This window comes from Pecten maximus, chromosome 7 (assembly GCF_902652985.1).
Source record: "Pecten maximus chromosome 7, xPecMax1.1, whole genome shotgun sequence".
NCBI classification, from domain to species: domain Eukaryota; kingdom Metazoa; phylum Mollusca; class Bivalvia; order Pectinida; family Pectinidae; genus Pecten; species Pecten maximus.
The window spans coordinates 22,610,770-22,631,544 of NC_047021.1; the positions used below are offsets into that span (position 1 = coordinate 22,610,770).

General features: G+C 36.3%; 1 protein-coding gene across 1 annotated transcript in view; it reads right to left on the reverse strand.

Moving 5' to 3' along the window:
* LOC117331932 (neural Wiskott-Aldrich syndrome protein-like) overlaps nt 1-20,775 on the reverse strand; it is a 37,653-nt gene that overhangs the window by 13,232 nt on the left and 3,646 nt on the right. The window contains exon 2 of the mRNA XM_033890929.1: nt 18,333-18,473. Coding sequence (XP_033746820.1) covers nt 18,333-18,473 — 141 coding nt within the window. The remainder of the gene's footprint in view (nt 1-18,332; nt 18,474-20,775) is intronic.

Below are 20,775 nucleotides of genomic sequence, written 5' to 3' on the forward strand. Positions count from 1 at the left end.
CAGAACTAATCACTCAAACACATTTTTTCACACCTGCCGTATCCAGATACAGCAATAAATATATTAATTTACATAGTAAGCGATACCACCTTCACACTGATGGATCACAATTAAGAATTTCCATTTCGGATGGAAATCCCTATTGTTTTCATTATGTTTCTTTCTTTTTCTTATTTTTTTTTTACCACTTCTTGTGAACATTTTCACACTTTGGCTGTTAATTTAATAGGACGTTAAACAAAATAATAATAAATTTCATAGCACTAACTCATATTTGTAACAAGTTTCATAAAAATCTGTTGACAAATAAAGACTAGAGAGCGCTAACAAGGAAAAGTTAACTGATGGACAGACGGACGGACAGTGCTGGGTACATTTATATAACCTGTCGATGACCTTGACCTTCGTTCAAGGTCAATGATCAAAAATTGAAAATTTCAAATTCTTTTAAAAATGGTTTATTTTGATCACATATAGTAGAAATGCTCTTTTGAAGATGTGTGCAATGTTTCATGGTCAGAGCATCAAAAATAAAACAGAAATAGCAACTTGAAAAAATGTTCCCCAACAAAATTCAAAATTCCAATACTCTGACACATACTGACTTGATAATTAGCACATCTATAACATGATTGACTGGCTATAAAAGGCATGCAAATCGTTCAATGTCATAGTAGTCAAATGACAGGTAAGAGAAGGGAAGCAAAGAGAAAACAGAGGTAAAATGTAGGTAAAACATATTAAAGAGACTGTCAGAATGATAACATGTCTACGATAATTTCCTGGATGGAAATCCCGTGTTTTTATCTTGATCAAATCTAATCAACACAATAGAATTTACAGGTAATATCTAGTCAGTTACAGAATCACATTCATTAAATAGTTGTTTCGTTCCTGAGTCAGGAATACCTATTTTTGTTTAAATATACAAATTACATGTACATGTAACACAAGACCTTAAATCTAAACTTTTTCATGAAGGACAAAAAACCTTCAGATTTTCCATGTAAGATGTCTATTGCATGTATGTTATAAATAGATTGCCAGCCCAAACTCCCTGGGGCATGTCATAGCTATGTCGGTCTACCTGGGCAATGTGGTCTAGTCTGATTGAAGCGGTGTCTATATACCTAAAGTGCAGACATGTTCACAGCTATACAAATCTTGCTAATGGCATTTTTTTTATCTATTACTGGGAATTACGACTTGTAATCGAATAACTTTGAATGTTGGTATGCAGTTGAAACGTTATCATACTTACATCCTGAAATCAGTTAAGGATAACACTGCACTCAATTATTTTTTAAATAAATAGATATGTTCAGACTTCGTGTTTTGTACATTACAGGATCTATGTGTAATTCTTTGTGAACTTTATTGGAACCATTCCTGATGGTGTATTGGCCCCTAGGGACCCTTTTAAGCCCTATTAGAACCATTCTTGACTGTGTATTGGCCCCAAGGGACCCCCTTGAACCTTATTAGAACCATTCTTGACTGTGTATTGGCCCCTAGGGACCCCCTTGAACCTTATTAGAACCATTCTTGACTGTGTATTGGCCCCAAGGGACCATCTTCAGTTTTTGGCCCTAGGAGCATTCCTAACTATCAGGATTTTCCTATTTATTGGCCACTGCCAGGGACCTTCCTGACTGTTAGACCCTGATACACTTCTAAGCATTGTCCCTCCTAACAGTTGATCCCTTGGGAACCTCTTTACCAATGATCACTGGGCAGCCTCCAGTCTTTGGACCCTGACACACTAGTGATCTAACTAATGGCCCCTAGGGACCCTCCTAACAGTTGATCCCTTGGGAACCTCTTTACCAATGATCACTGGGCAGCCTCCAGTCTTTGGACCCTGACACACTAGTGATCTAACTAATGGCCCCTAGGGACCCTCCTAACAGTTGATCCCTTGGGAACCTCTTTACCAATGATCACTGGGCAGCCTCCAGTCTTTGGACCCTGACACACTAGTGATCTAACTAATGGCCCCTAGGGACCCTCCTAACAGTTGATCCCTTGGGAACCTCTTTACCAATGATCACTGGGCAACCTCCAGTCTTTGGACCCTGACACACTAGTGATCTCCTAACTAATGGACCCTAGGGACCCTCCCCTCCTAACAGTTGATCCCTTGGGAACCTCTTTACCAATGATCACTCAGGGCAGCCTCCAGTCTTTGGACCCTGACACACTAGTGATCTCCTAGCTAATGGCCCCTAGGGACCCTCCTGACAGTTGGAATCTATATCCAGGTCAATCTTGTTGTTCCATACTCCTACATAATTGTGGACCTTACTTTATGCTACCTGATAACTTAAAGTTAACTAGTTTGCATAATTGATAAACTTGCAGTGTTAACTTGAATCAACATCCAAAGAATACCCACCTGACAGTTTAATTATCTAGGTAACCTTGAAGTGTGTACATATCATTGTACCACATATATTGTGTAAAAATTACCATGGGAATCAAAACACTGGAATGCATGATACAATTATAGTGTTCCTGTTTACTTATGAGACAAGTTTACAATTACTATAGTTAAGATTTCATGTCCATGACTAATAGCAGACTTTTATTGTTCATATTTGCACCTTAACAGCCATTAATTTTACGTGTCACAATACACAGGTATGCTGTTACACAGGAACTTTCAATGACATTCTGTGAAATAGGTTAAAACTTCGCTCGAGAAGACATTCTTCACGCCGCAAAGGACAGCCAATCCCTCAAAGGCATTGTGTAACGTTCCATTGTGTTAATTACAAAGGAAGATAATTCTAGTTTTTTATGACAATATATGTATCAAAATATATTTGGGTATTTCCAGTTGGCAAGGCACACTGATTTAAGATACCGGTTCTGTGTTTTATATATGTACATATGGACATATCGACGTATAGTAGGTTGAGAGTTCATCATCAGTATTCCAGGGTTCGCTCTCTGGATATATGTTTAACATCCTTGATTTTGTTATATCATGAATAAAAAATGAATGCCACAATTCAGAGGTTTGTTAATATGATTTGGCTAGTCCATATATGTGATCAGAAAATGTAATATGTTGTGTTACAGACTAGAAAGTAACAGTAAAAATTGTCAGGGCTTAGATCTCAGATTATATGGAGCTCTTCAACGTTTATCAGCATTTCAATTGGTCAATTTTAAATTTTCTGCAACCAATCAAACAACATCCCATACCTGAGCATTGAAAAATTAATGACATACATTGCATTTGAAGCATGCAATATTGAAAATGAGACCCTTGGATTCTGAAAACAAAGACAGTTATAAAAGGAAATACATCTTTTACAACTGATTCACTTACTTAATAATAAACAATAATACATGTATTAAAAACGTGTTGATCTGGAAAGCATGAACACTTTCATCATATCATCAGATGCTTTACACTTACTTTGTTACCTATGTAGGTAACCATGTAAGCCTAACAATGTAAAGTATTTGAAGATATAATGAAAGCACTCATGCTTTACAGAACAACAAGTTTTTAATATTATAATTTCTATATATAATACTGGACGCTAAGCTTTTGACCTCAAAATGGTAATTGCAGTTGATTACCACTAATACCGATAATCAACTTATATAATTATCGCTTATACCGATAATCAACTGCAATTGCCATTTTGAGTTCTTTTTTAAAGAGATCCAGTCAATATGGTAGTTTCATTTGCTAATGTTTTCAGGCCTAGCGGTCATTTTATCGACTATTGTTAATGTTTACAGGCCTAGCGGTCATCTTAAAGACTATTGTTAATGTTTTCAGGCCTATGGCCTAGCGGTCATCTTAACAACTATTGTTAATGTTTTCAGGCCTAGCTAGTTGTCATCTTAACAACTATTGTTAATGTTTTCAGGCCTATAGTGGTCATCTTAACAACTATTGTTAATGTTTTCAGGCCTATGGCCTAGCGGTCATCTTAACGACTATTGTTAATGTTTTCAGGCCTATTGGTCATCTTAACGACTATTGTTAATGTTTTCAGGCCTATTGGTCATCTTAACGACTATTGTTAATGTTTTCAGGCCTATTGGTCATCTTAACGACTATTGTTAATGTTTACAGGCCTAGTGGTCATCTTAACGACTATTGTTAATGTTTTTAGGCCTAGTGGTCATCTTAACGACTATTGTTAATGTTTTTATAGGCCTATAGTGGTCATCTTAACGACTATTGTTAATGTTTACAGGCCTAGTGGTCATCTTAACGACTATTGTTAATGTTTTTAGGCCTATAGTGGTCATTTTAACGACTATTGTTAATGTTTTATAGGCCTATAGTGGTCATCTTAACGACTATTGTTAATGTTTACAGGCCTAGTGGTCATCTTAACGACTATTGTTAATGTTTTTAGGCCTATAGTGGTCATCTTAACGACTATTGTTAATGTTTACAGGCCTAGTGGTCATCTTAACAACTATTGTTAATGTTTTTAGGCCTATAGTGGTCATCTTAACGACTATTGTTAATGTTTTCAGGCCTAGCGGTCATCTTAAGAACATTATGATGTAATTGATAATACAAGCAGGGGAGGTCATGTTTGCGTCAGGTTTTAATTGGACATACGTTGTATATAGTCAGATTCCAGCTCTATATATATGCTATAGCAGCACAGGGATCTTCCCTTAGGCACAATGATAGATTGCAGACTGGGAAGTCAATTGCAAGGGTCAAGGGTTGGATACCTGGCAGACGAAATAGCTCATAGTATTTTTGTATTTGGTTAAAGGTTAAAACATGAAACCACGCAGATTATTACCACAAACCAATATTTCATCACTACACATTATTGTCAAGACAAACATTTTCAAAATATGAGCCTAAACTAAATGATTATTCTGCAAGATAGCAAGATAAGAGGAATACAAATGATAGATCTTCTTGTCATTAAATATTTAAAATGTTAAAAGGAAACAACAGGCGAGCAGACCTGACATTTTCCTCCAAGATAACATCACACAGCACATAACACATTCATCACCTCAAAACAACCAACCCTGATTGGTCGTTCTGTCTACTTCCATTTTTGGATTGTGTTGCTTCAGGCTACAGTGTTTTTATCAATGTAGACAATTTTTATTTCAATGTATTACGAGATACTTAGTGGACCGGTGATAAATCATTTGTTTCTCGTCCTAACATATTTTTGACCGAGGGACATAGCAGAAACACATCAGCAGAAACACATCGGTCTTCTCTGCACAATGTTTATGTGTACAACAGGTATACCAATACACACATACAAAACACTGACAGCTGAAATCTGTCAACATTGACAAAAAGCATTCATGTAAAAACTTCTGTTTGTGCAAGTTTTGTTTTCTCCAGTATTATATAACATTTTAATACCCAGTTGTATTTATTACATATAAATGGTGTAAAATTTCATCAAATCCACAAAACATTAAACAGCCACAGTCTTGAGACGGCCCCAGACATTACAGTTAATGTGACAAGGATATGAGTCAGAATTTGATACTGACTACCGATTTACCACAAACCATCATGTCTATCTGTATATCTACTCCTTTGTTTTAAGCTGATGCAATGATAACCTTTTTATTATCCCTAACCTCCATGATCTTTTCTGACTCATTACACACTATGATGTGTCCTTCCGGGTCTCCACGGCTATATGAGCACAATATGTCTATGAATCAGATTATTACCATCTCCTGGTGTTATTCATAGTTGTTCCAGTATTATTAGCAACCTTTACTCATCTTTATACTCTTACAATAAAAATGTATGTCATTGATTTTTATTGAGAAAGTTAGGCATGTGACAATACCCCACTGGATGTGGAATTATACGTCAAGAATACAAAGATGATAAATAAACACCCAAAGTATAGAGTTCCGGTGACATGTAATGTAGGAGATGAAGAACCAACAAACTTTTTCTTTGATTGGTCAAAGGTCAAAATGAAAGTTAGATAGAAGAATTTTTCATCTGTTAAATGATTTTTGTCAAAATAGGACGTTTTACTTCAGATCAGAATTAAGGAATTCACAAAAATAAGAAAGAAACAGAAAATGATACAAAACACACCCCTGTTTCATGTCCCATGTTTCTGGACTGAATACAAATGTTCCCCACGGGAAGTGGCTTGAACAAATATTTTGACACCTCTGCATTTGTATTCGGTTCAGAAACATTGGACATGAAATTAAAAGGAACATTTGTACTCAGCCCAGAACATTGGACAGGAAAGGAACATTTGTATTCAGCCCAAGAAAACTGGACAGGAAAGTAACATTTGTATTCAGTCCAGAAACATTGGACAGGAAAGGAACATTTGAATTCAGTCCAGAAATACTGGACAGGAAAAGGAACATTTGTATTCAGTCCAGAAACATTGGACAGGAAAAGGAACATTTTTACTCAGCCCAGAACATTGGACAGGAAAGGAACATTTGTATTCAGCCCAAGAAAATTGGACAGGAAAGTAACATTTGTATTCAGTCCAGAAACATCGGACAGGAGGAACATTTGTATACAGTCCAGAAAAATTGGACAGGAAAGGAACATTTGAATTCAGTCCAGAAATACTGGACAGGAAAAGGAACATTTGTACTCAGCCCAGAACATTGGACAGGAAAGTAACATTTGTATTCAGTCCAGAAACACTGGACAGGAAAAGGAACATTTGTACTCAGCCCAGAACATTGGACAGGAAAGGAACATTTGTATTCAGTCCAGAAAATTTGGACAGGAAAGTAACATTTGTATTCAGCCCAGAAACATTGGACAGGAAAGGAACATTTGTATTCAGTCCAGAAACATCGGACAGGAAAGGAACATTTGTACTCAGTCCAGAAACATTGGACAGGAAAGTAACATTTGTATTCAGTCCAGAAACATCGGACAGGAAAAGGAACATTTGTATTCAGTCCAGAAACATTGGACAGGAAAGGAACATTTGTATTCAGTCCAGAAACATTGGACAGAAAAGGAACATTTGTATTCAGTCCAGAAACATTGGACAGGAAAGGAACATTTGTATTCAGTCCAGAAACATTGGACAGGAAAGGAACATTTGTATTCAGTCCAGAAACATCGGACAGGAAAGGAACATTTGTATTCAGTCCAGAAACACTGGACAGGAAAAGTAACATTTGTATTCAGTCCAGAAACATTGGACAGGAAAGGAACATTTGTATTCAGTCCAGAAACATTGGACAGGAAAGGAACATTTGTATTCAGTCCAGAAACATCGGACAGGAAAGGAACATTTGTATTCAGTCCAGAAACACTGGACAGGAAAAGTAACATTTGTATTCAGTCCAGAAACATTGGACAGGAAAGGAACATTTGTATACAGTCCAGAAACATTGGTTTTGGTTTGTTCTTTGTTTAACATCCTATTAACAGCCAGGGTCCTTTAAGGATGTGCCAGGTTTTGGAGGAGCCGGAGCACCGCGGCCCCATTGGACTGGAAAGCAAAATTTGTATTCAGCCCAGAAACATTGGACTGGAAAGGAAATTTGTACTTGGTCCAGAAATACCTTGTATATAGGCATGTGGATTATTTAGATTAACTTTACAAGGATAAGAAACATAACTTTTGCACTCAGAAACATTTCCAGGGTCATATAAGTAAAGCGTTATTGTACTCGATTCAGACACACTTGATGGTTTCTCGGAATTGAATTGGATCTTAATGTGGTAAGAATCAGCTCAAATGAACCAGTGCAAAATTCAAATTACATCCTATATATATTTTAACAATACATTTATGTCAATGCAGAAAATTATGACATGTGTAAATCATAATTCACAAATTTTCTTGACAGTTTAAAAATCTAATTAAAATACTATGTATCTGTTTAAGTGACTATCCTGTTCACGTACCATACATTTCAAAGGATGGGGATATTCCATCCTTCATTTTCTTAAATACTTATTTTTAATTTTACAGTTATATACCAATAGATTTATCTAAGGACTTTCAAAGTTAAATTCTGGTAGGTTCAGATTATATGTATATATAATGATGTTTACTGTTGTGACCGAAGATAAAGTTTACCTTGGTTTTACGACAAGAAGGAAGTGTCAGAGTACCAGTACAACTATGCCTCTCATTGGTCTACAGAGGTAAAAGGTCACCGACCAGATAATCGACTCAAATGAGAGTGACAGCAAGGTACAAACGTACATGACCTTATTATTTGGTATATCTGCCTGGTCACCAAAAAATGTCCAAGGACAACCACAAGTACAGACTAGGAGAAAGTCTGAGGTATAAAGTGTATGTAGGGTACAGACTAGGACAAAGTCTGGGGTATAAAGTGTATGTAGGGTACAGACTAGGACAAAGTCTGGGGTATAAAGTGTATGTAGGGTACAGACTAGGAGAAAGTCTGGGGTATAAAGTGTATGTAAGGTACAGACTAGAAGAAAGTCTGGGGTATAAAGTGTATGTAAGGTACAGACTAGGAGAAAGTCTGAGGTATAAAGTGTATGTAAGGTACAGACTAGGAGAAAGTCTGGGGTATAAAGTGTATGTAAGGTACAGACTAGGAGAAAGTCTGAGGTATAAAGTGTATGTAAGGTACAGACTAGGAGAAAGTCTGAGGTATAAAGTGTATGTAAGGTACAGACTAGGAGAAAGTCTGAGGTATAAAGTGTATGTAAGGTACAGACTAGGAGAAAGTCTGGGGTATAAAGTGTATGTAAGGTACAGACTAGGAGAAAGTCTGAGGTATAAAGTGTATGTAAGGTACAGACTAGGAGAAAGTCTGAGGTATAAAGTGTATGTAGGGTACAGACTAGGAGAAAGTCTGAGGTATAAAGTGTATGTAGGGTACAGACTAGGAGAAAGTCTGGGGTATAAAGTGTATGTAGGGTACAGACTAGGAGAAAGTCTGGGGTATAAAGTGTATGTAGGGTACAGACTAGGAGAAAGTCTGAGGTATAAAGTGTATGTAAGGTACAGACTAGGAGAAAGTCTGAGGTATAAAGTGTATGTAAGGTACAGACTAGGAGAAAGTCTGAGGTATAAAGTGTATGTAAGGTACAGACTAGGAGAAAGTCTGGGGTATAAAGTGTATGTAAGGTACAGACTAGGAGAAAGTCTGGGGTATAAAGTGTATGTAAGGTACAGACTAGGAGAAAGTCTGAGGTATAAAGTGTATGTAAGGTACAGACTAGGAGAAAGTCTGAGGTATAAAGTGTATGTAAGGTACAGACTAGGAGAAAGTCTGGGGTATAAAGTGTATGTAAGGTACAGACTAGGAGAAAGTCTGAGGTATAAAGTGTATGTAAGGTACAGACTAGGAGAAAGTCTGAGGTATAAAGTGTATGTAAGGTATAGACTAGGAGAAAGTCTGAGGTATAAAGTGTATGTAAGGTACAGACTAGGAGAAAGTCTGAGGTATAAAGTGTATGTAAGGTACAGACTAGGAGAAAGTCTGAGGTATAAAGTGTATGTAAGGTACAGACTAGGAGAAAGTCTGGGGTATAAAGTGTATGTAGGGTACAGACTAGGAGAAAGTCTGAGGTATAAAGTGTATGTAAGGTACAGACTAGGAGAAAGTCTGAGGTATAAAGTGTATGTAAGGTACAGACTAGGAGAAAGTCTGAGGTATAAAGTGTATGTAAGGTACAGACTAGGAGAAAGTCTGGGGTATAAAGTGTATGTAAGGTACAGACTAGGAGAAAGTCTGAGGTATAAAGTGTATGTAAGGTACAGACTAGGAGAAAGTCTGGGGTATAAAGTGTATGTAAGGTACAGACTAGGAGAAAGTCTGAGGTATAAAGTGTATGTAAGGTACAGACTAGGAGAAAGTCTGGGGTATAAAGTGTATGTAAGGTACAGACTAGGAGAAAGTCTGAGGTATAAAGTGTATGTAAGGTACAGACTAGGAGAAAGTCTGGGGTATAAAGTGTATGTAGGGTACAGACTAGGAGAAAGTCTGGGGTATAAAGTGTATGTAAGGGTACAGACTAGGAGAAAGTCTGGGGTATAAAGTGTATGTAAGGTACAGACTAGGAGAAAGTCTGAGGTATAAAGTGTATGTAGGGTACAGACTAGGAGAAAGTCTGGGGTATAAAGTGTATGTAAGGTACAGACTAGGAGAAAGTCTGAGGTATAAAGTGTATGTAGGGTACAGACTAGGAGAAAGTCTGGGGTATAAAGTGTATGTAAGGTACAGACTAGGAGAAAGTCTGGGGTATAAAGTGTATGTAAGGTACAGACTAGGAGAAAGTCTGGGGTATAAAGTGTATGTAAGGTACAGACTAGGAGAAAGTCTGGGGTATAAAGTGTATGTAAGGTACAGACTAGGAGAAAGTCTGGGGTATAAAGTGTATGTAAGGTACAGACTAGGAGAAAGTCTGGGGTATAAAGTGTATGTAAGGTACAGACTAGGAGAAAGTCTGGGGTATAAAGTGTATGTAAGGTACAGACTAGGAGAAAGTCTGGGGTATAAAGTGTATGTAAGGTACAGACTAGGAGAAAGTCTGGGGTATAAAGTGTATGTAAGGTACAGACTAGGAGAAAGTCTGGGTATAAAGTGTATGTAAGGTACAGACTAGGAGAAAGTCTGGGGTATAAAGTGTATGTAAGGTACAGACTAGGAGAAAGTCTGGGGTATAAAGTGTATGTAAGGTACAGACTAGGAGAAAGTCTGGGGTATAAAGTGTATGTAAGGTACAGACTAGGAGAAAGTCTGGGGTATAAAGTGTATGTAAGGTACAGACTAGGAGAAAGTCTGGGGTATAAAGTGTATGTAAGGTACAGACTAGGAGAAAGTCTGAGGTATAAAGTGTATGTAAGGTACAGACTAGGAGAAAGTCTGGGGTATAAAGTGTATGTAAGGTACAGACTAGGAGAAAGTCTGAGGTATAAAGTGTATGTAAGGTACAGACTAGGAGAAAGTCTGGGGTATAAAGTGTATGTAAGGTACAGACTAGGAGAAAGTCTGGGGTATAAAGTGTATCAGTGTATGTAAGGTACAGACTAGGAGAAAGTCTGGGGTATAAAGTGTATGTAAGGTACAGACTAGGAGAAAGTCTGAGGTATAAAGTGTATGTAAGGTACAGACTAGGAGAAAGTCTGGGGTATAAAGTGTATGTAGGGTACAGACTAGGAGAAAGTCTGAGGTATAAAGTGTATGTAAGGTACAGACTAGGAGACAGTCTGGGGTATAAAGTGTATGTAAGGTACAGACTAGGAGAAAGTCTGGGGTATAAAGTGTATGTAAGGTACAGACTAGGAGAAAGTCTGGGGTATAAAGTGTATGTAAGGTACAGACTAGGAGAAAGTCTGAGGTATAAAGTGTATGTAAGGTACAGACTAGGAGAAAGTCTGGGGTATAAAGTGTATGTAAGGTACAGACTAGGAGAAAGTCTGAGGTATAAAGTGTATGTAAGGTACAGACTAGGAGAAAGTCTGGGGTATAAAGTGTATGTAAGGTACAGACTAGGAGAAAGTCTGGGGTATAAAGTGTATGTAAGGTATAGACTAGGAGAAAGTCTGAGGTATAAAGTGTATGTAAGGTACAGACTAGGAGAAAGTTTGAGGTATAAAGTGTATGTAAGGTACAGACTAGGAGAAAGTCTGAGGTATAAAGTGTATGTAAGGTACAGACTAGGACAAAGTCTGGGGTATAAAGTGTATGTAAGGTACAGACTAGGACAAAGTCTGAGGTATAAAGTGTATGTAAGGTACAGACTAGGAGAAAGTCTGAGGTATAAAGTGTATGTAAGGTACAGACTAGGAGAAAGTCTGGGGTATAAAGTGTATGTAAGGTACAGACTAGGAGAAAGTCTGGGGTATAAAGTGTATGTAAGGTACAGACTAGGAGAAAGTCTGGGGTATAAAGTGTATGTAAGGTACAGACTAGGAGAAAGTCTGGGGTATAAAGTGTATGTAGGGTACAGACTAGGAGAAAGTCTGGGGTATAAAGTGTATGTAAGGTACAGACTAGGAGAAAGTCTGGGGTATAAAGTGTATGTAAGGTACAGACTAGGAGAAAGTCTGGGGTATAAAGTGTATGTAAGGTACAGACTAGGAGAAAGTCTGGGGTATAAAGTGTATGTAAGGTACAGACTAGGAGAAAGTCTGGGGTATAAAGTGTATCATTGTATGTAAGGTACAGACTAGGAGAAAGTCTGGGGTATAAAGTGTATGTAAGGTACAGACTAGGAGAAAGTCTGGGGTATAAAGTGTATGTAAGGTACAGACTAGGAGAAAGTCTGAGGTATAAAGTGTATGTAAGGTACAGACTAGGAGAAAGTCTGGGGTATAAAGTGTATGTAAGGTACAGACTAGGAGAAAGTCTGGGGTATAAAGTGTATGTAAGGTACAGACTAGGAGAAAGTCTGGGGTATAAAGTGTATGTAAGGTATAGACTAGGAGAAAGTCTGGGGTATAAAGTGTATGTAAGGTACAGACTAGGAGAAAGTCTGAGGTATAAAGTGTATCATTGTATGTAAGGTACAGACTAGGAGTAAGTCTGGGGTATAAAGTGTATGTAAGGTACAGACTAGGAGAAAGTCTGGGGTATAAAGTGTATGTAAGGTACAGACTAGGAGAAAGTCTGGGGTATAAAGTGTATGTAAGGTACAGACTAGGAGAAAGTCTGGGGTATAAAGTGTATGTAAGGTACAGACTAGGAGAAAGTCTGGGGTATAAAGTGTATGTAAGGTACAGACTAGGAGAAAGTCTGGGGTATAAAGTGTATGTAAGGTACAGACTAGGAGAAAGTCTGGGGTATAAAGTGTATGTAAGGTATAGACTAGGAGAAAGTCTGAGGTATAAAGTGTATGTAAGGTACAGACTAGGAGAAAGTCTGGGGTATAAAGTGTATGTAAGGTACAGACTAGGAGAAAGTCTGGGGTATAAAGTGTATGTAAGGTACAGACTAGGAGAAAGTCTGAGGAGAATGATAAGTAACCAATACATGTTCTATAAGTAACCAATGTATGTTCTATAAGTAACCAATACATGTTCTATAAGTAACCAATGGATGTTCTGTAAGTCCCAATGGATGTTCTATAAGTAACAATACCAGTTTCTATAAGTATCATATATATGTTCTATAAGTAGTTGAGTTAATATCATAGAAATAGTTTCGTCTTTTGTTCCAATACCACTTTTGTTGGTAACATGTTTCACTATTTTTTCTGCGTTCCCCGATAAGTTTCATCACTAGTGATGTAACCCTAGTTAACTTAACTGTATGACCCTTTTAAATAACATTCTATTGGGTTGACAAGTGTTTCTGCTTCTGACGTGGTCCACAAACCATGATTCTCTTATGTAACAAAGCCCACCTATATATAATACGTTAATGTGTTGATAATAATATGTTAATTATATATTTTAAAGTTCATTAATTTAAAGTTATTGTTGAATAGTCTTAGCATTTTGAAATCTTGTGTTTTACAGTGTATAATGACAGAGGTCGCAGGGAATGAGATCAGAAAATGCTATTTGTTTAGCTACAAACAATAATGTTTACCTAACTTTCCACCACCTCACCTGTGATCGTCAAACAATATATAACTAACCACCATGTTTTTATGAGTCATACACTCAGCTTAAATATGTAAATTTCTAAAAACAATATGGTTACTGGTTTTCATTTGTCATAATAAATATCTGCAAGTGTAACAAGTACAGATTATGGTGACCATTAGTTTTTATTTGAAAAGTAAATCATTTGGCATTTGCATCTAATAAATAACTTACTTTCCTAACATTTCAAGAAAATTGATCATGACCAGTTAATTCAAATGAACTTTTATACATCTAATTTTCATTGTGTATAATTTAGTAAAACTTGAAAATTCAACATGAATAAGAGGGTTAGATTCTATTTATTGTATAACTCACTTGTATACAGATGTGTATTCATTACTTCTATTTATAACCATGATTGACAGAATATACTTTTTACTACAAAGATTTAATTTTGTATAAAAGGATGCCACGTAATATACCACGTATTATGAAGTCACAAAAGTGTTCACAAAGTGACAAACATCACTATAGTGACATTGTTCCCAAAGTGACATATATACATACATCACAATAGTGTTCCCAAAGTGACATACGTACATCACAATAGTGTTCCCAAAGTGACATACGTACATCACAATAGTGTTCCCAAAGTGACATACATACATCACAATATTGTTCCCAAAGTGACATACATACATCACAATAGTGTTCCCAAAGTGACATACATACATCACAATAGTGTTCCCAAAGTGACATACATCACAATAGTGTTCCCAAAGTGACATACATACATCACAATAGTGTTCCCAAAGTGACATACATACATCACAATAGTGTTCCCAAAGTGACATACATACATCACAATAGTGTTCCCAAAGTGACATACGTACATCACAATAGTGTTCCCTAAGTGACATACGTACATCACAATAGTGTTCCCAAAGTGACTTACGTACATCACAATAGTGTTCCCAAAGTGACATACATACATCACAATATTGTTCCCAAAGTGACATACATACATCACAATAGTGTTCCCTAAGTGAAATACGTACATCACAATAGTGTTCCCTAAGTGAAATACGTACATCACAATATTGTTCCCAAAGTGACATACGTACATACATCACAATAGTGTTCCCTAAGTGAAATACGTACATCACAATAGTGTTCCCAAAGTGACATACATACATCACAATAGTGTTCCCTAAGTGACATACATACATCACAATATTGTTCCCAAAGTGACATACGTACATCACAATAGTGTTCCCTAAGTGAAATACGTACATCACAATAGTGTTCCCTAAGTGACATACATACATCACAATAGTGTTCCCAATGTGACATACATACATCACAATAGTGTTCCCAATGTGACATACATACATCACAATAGTGTTCCCAATGTGACACATATACATCACAATAGTGTTCCCTAAGTGATATACGTATAGTGTTCCCAAAGTGACATACATACATCACAATAGTGTTCCAGTGGGGTTTTTTTAGGGTCGATTTGGGGCCGAATTTCGGCCCCTTCCCCTAGAGAAATTTTGTTGTATTTTCCCAATTTCTTGCTCATATTTTCCCATTCAGAAAATATCCCTTCATATTAATTGGTATAAAGAAATGCCGATCAAAATGTATTTCACAAGATATTTTCAACGCCGGTGTTCTCGTTCTATGTCGGTCGCGTTCGATATCGCAAATTCCCGTGCTTTCTGTTTCCGTGTCTGAATCGATGTCGTTTTCCTCAATGTTTCAAATCGAGCGCACCGCGAAAGTCTGTGTCGATCGAGTGTTTTAATTGCACACGTGTCTCACATATGCTATGAAAAGCGTTTGAAAGTTTAAGATCATGTAAACAAGAGTCGCACAACTCGAAATATTATGTCAAAAGACTGACAAAAAAAGATAGGAAAGGCCTTACGAAAGTGAGTAACTTCTTCAAAAAGTCTTCCGGCGGCGATATACAAAACAACCTGTCAACCAATGAATCATCATCCAACATTGAATCTGTTTTATCAACCGTCCAGACAGAATGTTTACCCGTAGCAAACGTCAATGTACATGTAACCCGCGACGAAAATCTGGTATTACTTTATCAGGAAAAAAGAGAAGCAGCGTCGATAGACGAACATTTAATGCTGCCAAATATAGATCTGCCTTCTCTTGGCTTTATCACAGTAGTGTGACATGTGTGAAAGTACTGAGAATTGTTTATTTTTTGGTGCACATTCGAGTTGTTACAAAGGGTGTAAAACTTGGGACGCATCCTTCAAGAAAATTGAAAAAAAACATGACCACTGGCCTGGACTCTTTGGTGGACATGCTCAAGGGGCAAAAAAACAAGGAAAATGGCCCTTTAGATAGCTATTAAGAATCATTAGGCCAGATGAATGTTGAAAGTTTAACAGATAAATAAATATTTGGATGTGTTATAGACCTTTTTTTTCATTTAAAACCAACAGCAAATTTTCCCAATTGGGGAAAAATGCCGCTGTATTTTCCCAATTGAAAAGGTACAGGCCCCTGTAAAAAGGGATGAAAAAAATCACTGTATTCCCAAAGTGACATATAAATTTATCACAATAGTGTTCCCAAAGTGACATACATACATCACAATAGTGTTCCCAAAGTGACATACGTACATCACAATAGTGTTCCCAAAGTGATATACGAACATCACAATAGTGTTCCCAAAGTGACACATACGTACATTACAACAGTGTTTCCAAAGTGACATACATACATCACAATAGTGTTCCCAAAGTGACATACATACATTACAATAGTGTTCCCAATGTGACATACGTACATCACAATAGTGTTCCCAAAGTGACATATATACAGTGGACCCGCGATAATCCGGACGCCGATAGTCCGGAAAACTCACAGTCCGGACGGAAATGCACGGGAACGGATTTCCGTAACGTTATTTGTACTCACCAGTCCGGAAATTCGGATGCCGATTCCGGAAGCCCATTTTGGGAACGGAACGTACTTTTCATTAGTAAATTTCCCTCAATAATCCGGACGATTTTTTCACCACGAGGAGAAAAAAATGTTGGGGCAAGTCACCCGTGTCGACAGCTGTACAGACTATCGCTTGACACTGTGCGTAGTCATAGCGACCGCTGCCAGGTCATAGCCCCGGGTGTTTACCTGTGTTACAATGGGTAGCTTTTGTTTTTACAACGGTAGTGCTTTTTCTCTACGACCTAAATGTTACAGAATTTATGCACAAACATACAGTACGTGATACGATAATTAATCAATCTCAAATACATGTAATAAATTTATGATCGGTAATTAACATCATTAACACTTGTATTGGGTAAACACGGATATCGGCTTTGTAACACCGTTACGTGAAACGACGACTCATTGAAAGCATGTTATTAATTACATACACATTTACGTATTAAGCAGTGATCACAAGAACTGGATTGATTACACACAAATTAGTCAATAGTCGTCTGATACTTAACTAAGCGTCACATTGTTAAGTGAATACGGGTTTAATAATTATCGGACATCTTTGGTAGTTCTCGCTGGTGTCGCGTACTTTTAAATAGATAGCTTGGGGTTTCTGGTACGTAAAAATCATAAAAAAAAACATGGACTGACGGTAAGTTGTAAAATCCGGGTATTTTATTAAGGTATTTAACGTTTGTAATTTCTACTTGTTTGTGAACCTCCGGGACGTGACACATGTGTGTTGTTTGTAGGTCACATATGCCCGCTATAAATAAAACAACTTTCACTTTACATGTTCTTTTAAAAACATAGTTTGTTTTTTACTTTCTACAAAACAAAACAAGAATCATATCAGAAACATAAGTATATTTATTGTTAAAAAGTCTGACAATTAGACGTGTTTATGAAACGTCCCGGATTGTATATAATCAAGGGAGATAACTCTTACACGACATTTTTTTTGACCTGTTACACGAAATTCGGCACTCCGGAAAACTCGTAATCCGGACGGTTTGGACTGGGAATGAAGGTGTTCGGATTATCGAGGGTCCACTGTACATCACAATAGTGTTCCCTAAGTGACATACATACATCATAATAGTGTTCCCAATGTGACATACGTACATCACAATAGTGTTCCCTAAGTGACATATATACATCACCATAGTGTTCCCAAAGTGACATATGTATAGTGTTCCCTAAGTGACATACGTACATCACAATAGTGTTCCCTATGTGACATACGTACATCACAATAGTGTTCCCTAAGTGACAAGGCTATTGACAATGTATTTAATACATCCATTTTATATGTGGTTTTTACCTTTATTTATCATGCTCCATACACTCGGTATGTATTTTAGATTGTACTATATATAGTAATGCTTATCCTGTCAACTCTTATATTTTGCTATGTAACATATTTATAGCCATTGTGCTTTTAATTACCCTATGACTTTGCATAAGATTTGTGCTTGCTATTGAACTTAATTGCTCTTAATCTTGATGATCTTATTCAAACATGGTCTTTCTTGTTATCATACTTATGTAACTCCTTGCTTTTATTTAAGTGATGTACATGTTTATTTTTATTGATTATTTTGTTAACCAGGCTGTGATATTTTCCATATGTTTGTCGTAATAATAGCTCTTCAGAGCTAACGTTCAATTACCATGTATACGACACAAAATAAAATTTCCTGTATCTTGTAAGGCTAATTTACATGTGATTGTAGGTAGATAATATTTATCAGATATATATATATATAACAATAACTGACAAAGTTACACATGAGTTTGAGACAGAACTACCCCTCACATTGAAAAGATAAATAACTTTCTCACCTTGACGTCAAACACCCTGATGAAGTAAGAGCGGTTGGGGTTGTCCTTGATAAAACATGCTACACCACAAAAGCGTTTTGTCCATCGTGTCCGCGCCGGAGGGTCTGCCGTGTACAACTGGACAACACCAGTAGCCAAGGACTAAAACACAAAATTATCATATCTTAATTACAGAAGGAAACAGTCAGTGTTTGAAATATTAAGATGTCACATTTATTTACTAATAAGACATCCATTTTATTTAATGAAGGAAACTGCTCAGTCAGTATTTAAATCAGATGTCACTTAGAGTATTATTTACTAAAGAAAACTACTTGGTCACATATGATGTGTATATCAAATACAAGAATAATAGGTCTTGTTTGTCCCTTTTACAGCACAGATATTTTTTAGTAAACTCCAAAATTCACTGAAATTGTTTGTCTTTTCCCCAAAAAGCTACCAAATAAATCTCCGCATTAAGGAATAGCAAGTTAACATCCAATGTTATAGACATGTTTGAATATTGAGGCATTGTAAAACAATTTGTAATTTTTTTCACCCCAAAATATCAGCTCCTGTACATGTCAACATGTGAGAACTAGAAAGCTGTCTGATATGTTGTGAAACATGCTTCATTACAGTTTCAAGCACAGGGACTGGTCTAGATTATTTATTGGTAATACATTGACTATATACAGTTTCAAGCACAGGGACTGGTCTAGATTATTTATTGGTAATACATTGACTATAACTATCGGGATATCGATGTCATGATACATGTCCTTACTAACAACCCAGGCCAGTGCCCAGTGAAATTTCCCAAAATCTCTTATTTTACTGGACAATAAAATTTTAACAGCATTCTACAAATAATGGTGTACAGTACTAATTTAAAAAATTCTGCTATGTGATCTAACCACAAACCAAGTTTAGTTAAAGTTGAACTTTGTAATTATATAAGCAACAGATATAAATGCAAAACTTAAACCTGAAACTGCAATCCATGAAATAAGATCTCGAGTGTGTAAGAAAACTGTAGCATGAGAAGCTGAGAACAGAACTGTTATAATTATTTAGTTATAATTTCTTTCTTTCCTTGCTTCAGTTAATGGTACTGTACATTATGCATGCGGAAGCCTAATACTCAACATGGTCATGCATATTTTTTCACATTTCATCATTGATGTTGCACTGAAAGACATGACACCGACATTGACATTATCAATGGACTACTGTGTATTACATAGGTATACAATCACACCAGGCCATATTAATCCTTTATCAATTATACACCTGTACATGTGTCAAAATTAGATTTGGCCAGGTGTTGATGAAACTCTATAAAAAAAAATCACCTATGGTGACAATGCATGCTTTATTTGAATTCATTTCCAGTCAAAACAATACCAACAGACTGTGCATTCTGTGGAAGTTCATAACTGATCAAAATAGCTGTCAGTAGGTGCCGTTATGTCCAATAACCATATTTCAAAAAGTTATAACTAAGGCCTTTTTTAGAGACAAAAAAACCTAAGTTCTATGACATCTCAATTATACACTGATATAAAATGTACCAGACTTGCAGTAAAGAAATTTGAATGTAAATCAGTCTTTTTGGGTGCATGTTTCAGATAAAACATATTGTCCTCATCCTACAGAAGTTTTCCTCCAATACACATGATACATTTTTGAATCAAATGCATGCATAATTAATTTTTTATCTATGATAAATAAAAAATTAATCATGCATGCATTTGAGAACAAGTTGGTGGAAGCTGTACATGTGGTCAAGGTAAATTTTGAGTGACACTGATTAATCAAGGTTTTGCAGTAAACAGATAACAGGTTCACCCATCTATAAAGATTTGTCTGTATAAATATGTAATGTACAATTACTGACAATGTAATTCAAGGTAGGAGTATCAGCTGGGTATTTTATTTCATTAATTATGAAGAATGCAAGTATTAGATATTAATATTTAAATCTATTACTTTCATATTTATAGATAGACATTAACATATCTATTAATATCCATTAATATCAGTGTCTCCTACTTCCCTGTCCTCATGGATTTGTATGTGTTTTATTGGGCCATATTTTAACTTTCACTATCAGAAGCTATTTTATACTTTGACCGACAGATTTATTTCCCAGAGTTTGCCACTTCTTCCTGAAGCAAATGTTTATTGTACATTTTTTTGTATTTGATTAGAAGGAAATGATATGATTTGTAGGGATGAATTGTTTGGGTTGGTTTAGCTATTACAATTCATCTGTCTTAATGTTACATAAATGTATTGGCTGTGGGGTTTTCTTGGGAGATAATTTGATTACCAATGTACATGTAATTAGTCCTTGGTTCTGTCTGTATAAACCCAATCCCCATTGTATAACATGTAAACAAGTGTTAATTGTAACTAAAGTTCTGTTTTTGTTATCCTCTTTCTCATGTACTGTATA